Here is a 12,242-nt window from a genome sequence, read left to right on the forward strand (position 1 = left end):
CTATTTTATTGTTTGGGTTTCAGGAATCCAAGACCAAAGATGTCAAAGAACCAGGTAAAGTCTCAATTGATATAACTCTGACATTCACCAAGAAGTTTTGCTTCCATTAAATAAGGCATTCAGGGACTCTTCTTCCTCCTCCTCCTCCTCCTCCTCTCCCCTCTTCCTCCTCCCTCCTTCTCCTTCTTCCCTCCTTCTCCTCCTCTTCTTCTTCCTCTTCCTCCTCTTTTTTCTCCTCCCGCTCCTTCTTCACATTGTAGTTATACATAGTAGTTGGGTTCATTTTGAAAAAAACCATACATGCATGGAATTTGATTTACTCCATTCAGTCCCCAGTGCCCCTCCTTTCTGTCTCCTCCTGCCTCTCCCTATTTTCTTTCCTGTGTTCTACTGATCTTCCTTCCTCTGGTTTATTTATTGAAATTTTTTTTTTTTTTTTTTTTGGTATCAGGAATTGAACCCAGGGTCACTAACCACCAAGCCACATCCCCATCCCTTTTTTATATTTTATGTAGAGACGGGTCTCTCTGAGTTGCTTAAGGCCTCGCTAAGTTGCCGAGACTGGCTTTGAACTCGCGATCTTCCTGTCTCAGCCTCCCAAGTCATTGAGATTACAGGTGTGCACCACCATGCTTGGCTATTTATTTACTTTTGATTGACACTTTATACATATACATACTGATAGAGCTCATTGTGGTATATTTATATATGCACATAGCATGGTTTTGTTAAATTCATCCACCCACATTTCTTCCCCTTCCCTGTCCTTTCCCCCTTTCTTTCCATCTCCTTCTAGTCCATGGATCTTCCCCATATCTTTATATCTGACCCCCACCCCATTTTTCTTCCTTTTTGCTCTAGCTTCCACATATGAGAGAAAATGTGTGACCCTTTATTTTCTGAGTCTGGTTTATTTCACTTAGCACAATGTTCTTCATTTCCATCAAATAATTTTTTTCAAATGCCATGATTTCATTCTTTTTTATTTTATCTCTTCTGTACAGTCGAGAAAAACTCCATTGGGTATATATACTACATTTTCTTAATCCATTCATCTATTAATGGGCATCAGTGGTGCTTTCCCACTGAACCACATCCACAGCTCTTCTTAAATTGTTTTATTTTGAGACAGGGTCTCACAAGTTGCTGAGGCTGGCCTCAAACTTGAGATCCTCCTGCTTCAGCCTCCTGAGTAGCTGGGATTATAGGCATGTGCCACCGAGCCTGGCTTGAGTGTGCTTTTCTTAATAAGCTCAAGATTCTTACAAGATAGGAAGCTTTTATGTGTTCGGATTAATTCCTGCTTTCCATCCTTCCGATCTGGAATTGACTCATCAGCTTCTGATGTTTATTATTGTGACCCCTTAAATTCTTATCATGTTTTTGGAACATATCTTAGGTGCTGTATTCCCAAGCTCAATTTTAGACCTGTAAGTGACTTTTTTTTGGTGTATTTACACTCATACTATGTTCCTAGATCTAAAATTTAATCAGCTTTATGTTTCTTGTAGTTTCATATATTTTACCCTCACTCTTTCTTAACTGATTGCAATGTTAGTGCTATTTCAAATTCACCTAGCACCCTAGGTGTATCCTCAGGAAGAGCCATCCAGCGTTTCTCCACCAATGGATTTTTCATTGTTCTGGAGATGTTAGAACCATTTTCTAATCTGTTTTTACCTGACCCAGACTCTTAAGGGTAGTGACCAGCTAGGAAGTCAGGTGGTCTTCAACAAATCCTTTAGTTGGCTCTTTGAAGAGATGAAGAAGTCCTCAGATGAGTGGTTGAGCCATACTGAATTCTGATGACAGCCAAAAGGCTAGGACTTTTGAAATGAATTGGAATGGGGTAGATGATTTCAGAACTGAGCAAAATGTGGGTGGAGAGTGGTTACCTTACAGATCCAAAATCTCAAGGACAGGGAAAGCAGAGGATACTGCCCCAGGGATGCAAATAACACATGCCTGAAAGTCAATGCAGAAAGTTAAAAACCACCTTTGTGGTTTTTAACCAGCTGAGGAGCTGACAGCTCAGGGAAAGGCACACACCAGAATCATGGGATGTGAATATTGAGCCTGTGTTCAGTTCCAGCTGGACTCGGCCGGAAAGGTAGAAACCAGCAACTGGAAGATCCTGGAGAAGAGACAGGAACAGAGAAATACTGATCACGTGTGGTATTCAAATTCTGGAATTTTCAAGTCAGTATCTCAAGTATGGAGTCTTTTCTAAACTTCAGACCTTCGGTTCAACCTTCCTTCTGAAGTCAGACCCAACGTGTCTGAAGCCACCTGTTTCTGCTTCCTCCCAAACCAATATCTTTTCTGAATTCCTTATTTTTCTTAAAATATACAGTTTGCTCCTCACCTACTAGAAACTTCAGGCATCTCTCTTAAACCTTCCACATATGTTATTCACAGAGACTTATTAATTTTTCAAGAGTCTTCCTCAGCAATCCTCTCACCACAGGCCCCTCTTATTACCTCACAAATCCAATGTGGTAGGAGCTCACAGCTCAGTTCCTGTGTTTGTGACACCCTTTTTCCTTATAACTGATCAGCCCTCTGCACTATTTTTAGATATCCTCTTGTCTTTTTCACAGAAACCTTCCATGATTCACTTTTATCAACTGCAAGATAAAGTCCAGACCACATTCTGGATCTAGCCCACCTCTCTGGTCTTGTTTCTTACATCTCTTTAAAATGTTCCCTATGGAACCACACGTGGTCATTCAACCATACAGACCATCTTCCAAATGGTTTCAGGCAGTCACAGGTCTGTGCTTCTGTTGCTTGCAACACCCTCTACCTGACTTTCTTACCTAATTCTCTGTACTCCTCTAAGACCTGCTCAGCTTCCTCTTCTTCCCTCAAGCCTTTCCATGCACCCCAGTCCCTTTATCTAATTCTTGGACTCCTGAAATGTTCCTGATGCTCTTTATTTGTCAGTTAACCAAGCTTCTCTTGTGATGAAGCTTCTAATAGTCATGGGGTTATAAAACTATACTACTGGGAAGACTCTTTCTTGTTCAGTTCACTTACTATAAAATGAGTCTACCGTTCTCATTTTATAACTAAGAGACTTGCCCAGGGTTACATGGCTGAAGAGTCGTAGTCCAGGATGGAACACATAGAGCCTTGCTCTAGCCCAGTAATCATTCTGGTTGGTCATATTTATTTCATTTAATCCTAAGTTATGTTGTTATTTAATTTTAAGTTATTTTTTTGGCATGAATTTATGTGCATTATCAGATATTCTTGTTTTCCTCTAGTGAGCCAAGCAGTAGATCTCCAGTTCTGCAAACATTTGCTGGACCTCAACTATATACATTGTTCCAGCAATACTAGGGTGAATAAACATGTGTTTGCTTTTGGGAAGCTTAGTTCAATAACTATAAGGTAGTACTATGTTAGAAATATATGTCAGGTGCTATGAAGGATAAAGTAGGTTCCTCATAGAAATGAGGCAGAAAAAAGGTATAATACAATTGAGTTTAAATTATTATTTTTGGATAGTAGTATTAGATGGTCAAATACTATATTTTATTTTTAATTAAATAAAGCAAAACACTATCCAGGACCTGTTTTTAGTTGAGTTAGTAAAGAGATTGGGGGAGAAAATGACATGTTTTATGATAATTTACTTTGCTAAGACCATGGCAGGTAAATATAATATCTCATACCTCTGTTTGCCTCCCTAAAATCAGATGTGTCAGAAGAACTGGATAAAAAGTTGTCTCTCAAGAGTGCATCAGAAAAAATGGAAGCTATCCCCACAAAATCTGAAAATGTTCCCTGTTTGGTGGCATTTGAAAATCTCCCAGCACATGTGACTGAATTGATGTTAACCTTGTTAGTGGAGAACATAAGTGACTTGTCCAGTGATGATTTTCAGGTGGAAATAATACGAGATTTTGACGTTGCTGTGGTTACCTTTCAAAGACCTATAGGTGAGCTCTAGTGACATCAACCTTTTTTGTACCACATTTGGGGATTTGGGACACCCAGTTAATGGAATCTCTATGAAATTTTGAGTCTTCCTAGTAACTGGTAAAAGAGGACTCCAAGATAATACAGGTGCTTGTTTTTTTAAGAGAAGCAAATTGGTTTTGAAACTGAAATCTTGTATATTTGAGTTCGTGTGTGTGTGTGTGTGTGTGTGTGTGTGTGTGTGTGTGTGAGAGAGAGAGAGAGAGAGAGAGAGAGAGAGAAATAGAAGTCTAAAGGTTACTAAAATGATTTCAAGTAAAGGAGTCAGCAGTTTTACATGGGTTATCTTGTTAAGAAAAGTTTATTTATATCTGTTACCAAACTGAATTTGCTAGAAGGTAATAAACACATGGTGCTTACTGTAAGTTAGGTACTATGCTAAGCCCTTTACATGTCTTAATTGACTTTTTTTCCTTTCAACAACTTTGTGAGATTACTCTTATTATCACCCAATATACCGCTGGGGAGACAAAGGCACAAAGTGCTATAAATGGGAGAACTGGATTTGAACCCAGGTAGCCTACCTCTCCAGTCTGTTCTATTATCCATTTTACCATATGTGTTTGTCAGATTTTTGTTACAAGGATCAAAATACCCAAACAAGAACAACTTAGAGGAGAAAAAAGTTTATTTTGGCTCATGGTTTCAGAGGTTTAGTCCATGATGGTCCTACTCCATTGCTCTGGGCCAAAGGAGTGATAGGACATCATGATGGAAGTGTGTGGAAAAGAACACTGCTCTGTTCATGGTGGCCTGGAAGGGGAGGGAGCAGCGGAGGGAGAGAGAAGGGGAGACGGAGAGGGGCCACAGGAAAGATGAGACCTTCCAGAGCATAGGTCATGGGGCTGGGACTGAAGCTCAGTGGCAGAGTGCTTGCCTAGCATGTATGAAGCACTCCTGGATGGTGAACTGGCAAGGATTTTTGGTCATCTCTGTATCCTTAGATTCTAGAATAGTGCTAGGCATATCACAGGCCCACCATCAATACTTATTAATTTGAAAGAGATAATTAGGCTTAGTCTTAAAGGATAAATAGGACCAAGATTTAAAGGAAAAATAAATTGGAGAAAAGGGCTGGGGGTATAACTCAGCGGTAGAGTACTTGCCTAGCATGCATGGGACCCTGGGTTCAGTCCCCAGCATTATAAAAAACAAAAACCAAAGATTGGAGACGGTATTCCAGACACAGGAAATTATATACACAAAAGCAAAAGAGAAGGAAAATTTTTAAAAAATGACTGTTTGGGGGTGGTAACATGTAAAATAAAATGAATGAAAGAGAATAGGCAAAGGCGATGCTTGGAAATTAGTCTGGAGTCAAATAGCCAAGGGCATTGTTAGCGGGGTTGAGGAGAATGAACTCTTACCTGCAGGTACCCCGGAGCCATTGAAGGACTGAGAAAGGCGTGAAATGAGGAGATGGTGTTATAGAGAGAACCTCAGTCGGGTTGGCTAGGGCAGTGACTAGAGGCAGGGACACAACTCAGTAGCAGTAAAACCAAGTAAGACATTCATGTGTGCATCATTGTTCAGAGACAGGCAGTTTTAGACAAGTAAATTCTCAGTAGGTATTAAAATCTTGTCTAACAATGGAGTACTTAACTCTCCCTCTTATCTCAATTAATAGCCATCTTCTTCTATATAAGGTAGAGATAAAATAATAATTTTCTGACCATTTTTTCTTTTGTAGATACCACAAAATTTGTCAATGATTGTACCAGGCACCATACAATTCAACAACTTCAGGTCTCTCCAAGACTTCTGAAAGCCACCAAAACAATCAGGGTTGAAAACCTGCCACCTGGTATTAATGTCTTCCAGTTACAACTTTTCTTTGAAAATCCTGATAATGGAGGGGGAAGGATTGCCCGTGTTGAATGTTTTCCTGAAGAGAGTGCAGCTCTGATTGAATTTTGTGACAGAAAAGGTAATATCTGTTAACTACCACATTTCCCGGGCTGTTTTAGCAGATCTTAGCAGTTAGTTAAACTCTGAAGCATTTTATTTTCTGATTCATATATTTTTTTGGAAATCAAATCTATCATCTGTTTACCTGAGACATTAAGCTTAAGGAGGCCAGTAACTCACTGTTGAGAGAAACAATGTCAAATTTTTGAAGGTAAAAGGAAATTCTCTCATGAGTCTTTAGTCCATATAGACTAAAACACACACACACACACACACACACACACAAGAAACTATCACTCTTAGAGCTTTGAAAATATTGTATTAAAAAAAGAGATCTGTGTTTTAGCCATCCACGTAAATTCTCAAGTTAATTTCAACAAGTTTAGGTAAAGACATACTTAGAAGGGCTGGGGATGTAGCTCAGTAGTAGAGCACTTGTCTAGCATGTACCAGGCTTTGGGTTCAATCCCCAGCACCACAAAAATAAATGAGTAAATAAATAAAATTAGGTTGTATCTGATTTCACTGTGACAGTGAGGCTTAACTAGCTTGCCTTAAAATTGTCTTTTAAAAACTACATACTCAGAAATGTACAGTTCCTATAAAGCATTGTAGCTTCCCCCTTTACCTGTCAGTGTCACTATTCAGGAATTAATAGGGGTGGTTTCACAAGACCCCAGGATAGAGATTTTAGGGCATATTAAGGTCACACCTTTGATGTTTCTTGGGTAAGACAGACCTGAGTTTCAATCCTGGCTTTAAAGCATTTACTAATTTTGTGATCTTGGGCCAATTACTTTAACCCACCACACCCTTTGTTTTCTCATCTGTAAAGTGGGCATCACATTACTGGTTACTGTAGAGGAATGTTGTAAGAATCAGAAGAAATAATTCCTGCAAAGTACTCAGCACCTGGTGGTGCTCATGCAATATGTGTGGTGGTCACTAGAACTACCTATGTGCAGATGGGGCCATGGTGGGATGTTGGGCCTCTATCTTTAGGATTCTGAAAGTCATGTTCTTTTCATGATGACTGACACCAGTCCTAGGACCCAGTCACACACAAGGCAAAGGTGTGTACGTATGTATTTATTAATTCAGTAACCCCAATACTGGGCATTGAACCTGGGGGCACTTAGCCACTGAGCCACATTCCCAGGCCTTTCTATTTTTTTTTTATTTTGAGACAGTATCTTGCTAAGTTGCTTAGGGCATTGCTGAGTTGCTGAGGCTGGCCTTGAACTCATGATCCTTCTTCCTCAGCCTCCTGAGTCACTAGGACTACAGGTGTGTGCCACTGTGTCTGGCTTTGGTGAAGTTATGTTTTAATATCATTCCACAATAGATATTATTTTAATCCAAATCATTATTGGGATTTATTCTAATTTCCTACCACTTATACTTGCCTACAACTAACATAAAAATAAAGAGGGGCTTGGGGGAGGAAAAGAGTACACAGGCACAAACACACACACGAGGCTGTCCCAGTTCAAGTGCGGGAGGGAGACTATAGAAGAAGCAGGAGGAGGTGTAGGTCTATTGAATCATAATCTCTGGGGCAGGACTCTTGATACTTTGAGGATGGCTTTGGTCTGATAGAGGAGCACAAGCATGGGGTTCGAAGTTGACAGGTACTAAACCAGTTCACTATTTACGCTATTCAAATTATCTAACCTTTCCCAGCCTCAGCTTTATCATTTATAAATGGGGATGGTAATAATAGTGTCTCTACCTCAAGAGGCTGTTGTGAAGATTGAAGGAATTAAATTTATGTAAAGCACTTAGTAACTGATACATGGTAAGCTGTCACAGTTATTATGCCTTTCCTTGTAAAGGTGTTAATGGAATCTAAGTTAACACTGAAGGCTAAAATTGTGGGACTGTTCAAGAAGGAACAAATAGCACAATACTTAGATGATCTTCACTTTGAGCAGCAAAATATATACACACAAACATGTATATGTATGTGTGTATATATATGTATATATGTGTATTGCAGTGTTGGGTATTGAACCCAGGGCCTCAAGCACACTAGGCAAGTATTAAACCACTGAACTATATTCCTGATCCTTTTAAAAATTTTTTAGTTTCAGACAGGGTTTCACTTAGTTGCCAAGACTGGCCTCAAACTTATAATCCTCCTGCCTCAGGCTCCTGAGTTGCTGGGGTTACAGAAGTACATCACTGAACCTGGTTGAGCAACAAAATTTTCTTTAAGTGGGGATAGACATCATCCCTGTGCTTGTGGCTCAAGCCATATCTTGTATTTTTTAATATGGTAGTGATCTACCAGTGATATCAGAAAAACAGAATCAAATTTAATTAACAGGATTTCAACATAGAGTGATCCTGGCTATAAAATAATTACTGCATTAAATAAGGGCTTCCTGTGCACTGTTAATACATATCAATGTATATTTGAGCACTTTTGGAGTAGTGCTGCCTTTTAGTAATGTAACATCAAAGTTTTACAAACTTTAGAATTTTTTCCTTCTAGAATAGAAAAGTGGCTACTTGTAAGGTTGAGGCACAAGTGTGAAGCAAGCCTAGGCAACTTAGGCTTGGAGACAAGCAAGACCTTGTCTCCAAAAAAACAAAGGCTAGGAATGTAGCTCAGTGGTAGAGCACTTGCCTAGCACTGGGCCCTGAGTTCAATCCCCAACACTGCAGAAAGAAAGAAAAGTTTTGTTTTGTTTTTATGTGAACTACATCACATTTTGAATTATCTTATTTCCATTTGTTTGTTTGTTTGTTTGTTTGTTTTCACTTCTAAAGTGTTAGACACCATCATGGCCAAGAAACATAACTTCAATAAGATGCCGCTGTTTGTCTTTCCCTACTATATCTCTTTGGGCACAGCATTGTATGGAAAGGAGAAGCCTCTGATTAAACTCCCAGCACCATTCCTAGAGTCACTGGATAATCCCTTATGGAGGTTCTTTCAGAAAAAGAATCACTTAATTGAGGAGATAAATAAGGAAATGAGACGTTATCACTGTGAGTTAACATGGTCCCAAGTCAACAATAAAGTCACTATCAGACCTGCAGCCACTTTAGTCAATGAAGGAAGACCCAGAATCAAGACCTGGAAGGAAGATGCTTCCACAGCACTCTCTGCCATCAGGTCTGAATATGAAGTTACCTCATTTAAAGCGGATCCAGTAGTGTGGAATACTGTTAAAAATGTCTTAGAAGAAGATAAGATTTTGATTGAATTTGATACACTTAAGGAGACTGTAACCTTGGCAGGAAAATCAGAAGACGTCCGAAGCATTGACCGGCAAATCAAGGAATTAATAGAAAGCACCACTGAAAAAATTAGAAAGGAAGAGCAAAGTGTGAAGGAAAAAATGGCCATTTCTTCAAAAAGGTATTTTCTTTTGAAACACAGTGGTGTCCTGCAGCATCTATGCACTGACTGTGGAGAGGTAGAGATCTGTTATGATGAGGCCGCTCAGAACCTATTCTTGAAGGGGCTCCGGGCAGATGTGTATAAGGTCAAGTGTGAAATCCAGGAAAAGGTGTACAACATGACCCAGAAAAACATTCAGGTCTCTCCTGAGGTCTTTCAGTTTTTGCAGCAGGTAGACTCTGAAGAATTCTCTAAATCTCTTTTTATAGCAGAGAAAATTCTTGCCGTTTACAAACTACAGGGTAAGACTGTTCATTTAACCAGTGTTACTTCAAATGTCCTGGTAGAAGCTGAAAAACAAATGCTCCATGCCTTAAATTATAAGCGCATTGTAGTTGAGGACAAAGAAGTTCTTAATGGCAAGAAGTGGAAAATGGTAACTCAAAATTTACAAAAGAAACATGGTTCCTCCGCAAATATTGTGGTAGTCAATGAGTTAACTTCAGGCACCCCAACTGATGTCATCATTGCAGGCCGTGTTAAAGAAGTAAATGAAATCCATAGCTTCCTTTCTGATTTCCTAGAAAAACACATGAAAATAGAGAGATTGGTTGAAGTAGAGTCATCCTTGGTTAAAGCCTATTTAAAGGCGGAAAAGCAATTATTTTGGTCAAAGGTAAAGAAGGTAAATGTGCAGGTAGTTTTCAATCATGAGAAAACACACAAAGGCATTTTACTAATTGGCTCCAAGAAAAATGTCCTGGAGGGCATGAACATCGTCAAGCAAATCCGGGATTCAGTCTGCCTTAAAAAAGTCCTTATTGATAAGCCAGGGGCCAGGCAGTTCTTTCAGGAGAGAGCACGGTATTGCAAAAGTGAGGCCAAACAGACGTTTGGTTGTTTCATTGAACTCCAAGAGGGAAAAGACCAGAAGGTGGGAGGCATCACTGATGGGCAGAAGTGCTTGTCTCGGAGATATGTGGTCCCTGGAGTTACACTAATTGTGCAACAGGGTGACTTGGCTCAGTTTCCTGTTGATGTGGTAGTGAATGCAGCAAATGAGGACCTCAGGCATTCTGGGGGTCTTGCTGCTGCTCTCTTAAAAGTGGCAGGCCCTGAGCTTCAAGCAGATTGCAACCAGATAGTGAAGAGAGAGGGTAGACTCCTACCTGGCAATGCTGTGGTCTCAACAGCAGGAAAGCTGCCTTGCCACCATGTGATCCATGCAGTGGGGCCCCGGTGGAAGGAGGATGAGGCCCCGAGGTGTGTGCACCTGTTAAGGAAAGCTGTGGAACAAAGTCTCCTTTTAGCTGAGGAATACAAGTGCCAATCCATAGCCATCCCAGCTGTTAGTTCTGGAATCTTTGACTTTCCCTTATATCGATGTGTGGAGACCATTGTTTTGACCATCAAAGAATACTTCCAATATAAGTCAGATGGACACACCTTGAAGGAGATTTACCTTATGGACATGTCTGAGAAGACTGCTGAGGCCTTTGCTAAAGCTGTGGAAATTATATTTAAAGACACCCCAGCTAAAACAGCTTCCCTGCCACATACTACTTCCTTGGTCAGTGTACCAACAGCAGTCCAGCCTGTTAAAATATCAGAGAAAGATCTGTGTCTGATATCCCCAGAAGGCCTGAAGATCCAGTTGGTGAAAGAAAGTGTGCAGAATGCTGAGGTGAGTGTCCCTATTTACAGCACACCACCATCCTCTCTTGATGTATGGCTCTCTCATTGAGGACCGAAGAAAGTCAAGGATTGAGGAGGATAATCTAGGGACAGAATCTTACATCTTCCCTCTCTGCCTTGAATCAGGTTTCCTTTAGATATTGGGGTTACTTACCAAATCATCTACTGAAAGAGATTAGCTAATTATTTTTGAGAGCTAAAAGTGTATTGAGATCAGATCACTAGGTTTCCAGTAAATGTGAAAATCCTCAGCAATGTTATCAATCATCTGGGTGTTCTTTTGCTAGTTCAGTTAGAAGTCATGAATAGGCAAAGTGCAGTTCCCTTTGCATTAGCAGCTCTGAACTTTGAGTGCCATTGACTCTTAGCTCCCAGTGTTAGTAGCTCTCCTAACAGCCAGAGAAACTTTCTGGAGCTTGCCTGGTTCTCTGACTCCTAATGCCTTCAGTGTTACCAGCTCTGGCTCCTGGCCACTTTCAGTGCCAGCAGCCTTTTGTGTTCAACCAGCTCTTGGTACAATCAACTCAGCCTGTTCTACTTGGGATAGAAATCACAAATAGGCAAAATAAAGCCATCCAAAAGAAGCCTTATTAGGACTTACGTTGCAGCCTAAGGGGAAGCAGTATACAAACTGATCTGACAGGATAAGGGGAGGACTGCTTACATAAACAAAAACAGTGGACTCACACATGCACCCAGTGTCCTGCCAGCTAACTGCACTTTCTATTTAGTATTCCAGAGTGGTCATGGTGTGTCTTGATGGCAGCCTGGCCTGACTGCACAGAAAAGGCAGCCACTTGGATGTGCTCGATGATGGTGTCTGTCAGCAAAACATTAATCTAAATGTAAAAAACAAACACAGAAAAAGCAGAAAAGCACCCTTTGAGGGAGAGTCAGGTCTTCCTATTTCATATCAGTGATATCATACATTTAGATAACTTTTGATAGCTTTTCATTGCTTTTACACTTGTCATAGTCTGGTAAATTTAAGATTAATTTCTTGTCAAATGTACTGATAGCAGATCCACAACAATTAGAGCATGGGGGATGCAGAGGGCAGAAATCTTGCTGAAGAAGCAAGGGTGAGCTTGGGGGCCAGAGTCTGACATCAGCAGACATCAGCACCCGACACCAGTCTGTCGGTCCTGTGTAAGTGGGGAGAGGAGTAAGTGGACCTGAACAAAATCCAAGTATCATGCAGGAACAATTTTTGTAGTCTGGGGGTTTTAGGGGGTGGAGTGGCTAGGGGGCTAATATATATATATATATATTTTTTTTTATTATTTATATTTTAAAGCTA

The 12,242-nt window shown here is 40.3% G+C and overlaps 1 protein-coding gene across 2 annotated transcripts in view; it reads left to right on the top strand.

The window, feature by feature from the left end:
- PARP14 (poly(ADP-ribose) polymerase family member 14) overlaps positions 1-12,242 on the top strand; it is a 52,288-nt gene that overhangs the window by 9,364 nt on the left and 30,682 nt on the right. The window contains exons 3-6 of one of the 2 annotated variants that reach the window (XM_079155260.1): positions 24-54; positions 3,717-3,947; positions 5,678-5,914; positions 8,671-10,931. In XM_079155260.1, coding sequence (XP_079011386.1) covers positions 24-54; positions 3,717-3,947; positions 5,678-5,914; positions 8,671-10,931 — 2,760 coding nt within the window. Of the gene's footprint in view, positions 1-23; positions 55-3,704; positions 3,948-5,677; positions 5,915-8,670; positions 10,932-12,242 lie in introns of both variants that reach the window. The other variant, XM_079155259.1, reaches the window with a different exon arrangement.

This window comes from Sciurus vulgaris, assembly GCF_902686455.1.
Source record: "Sciurus vulgaris genome assembly, chromosome: 10".
Lineage (NCBI taxonomy): Eukaryota > Metazoa > Chordata > Mammalia > Rodentia > Sciuridae > Sciurus > Sciurus vulgaris.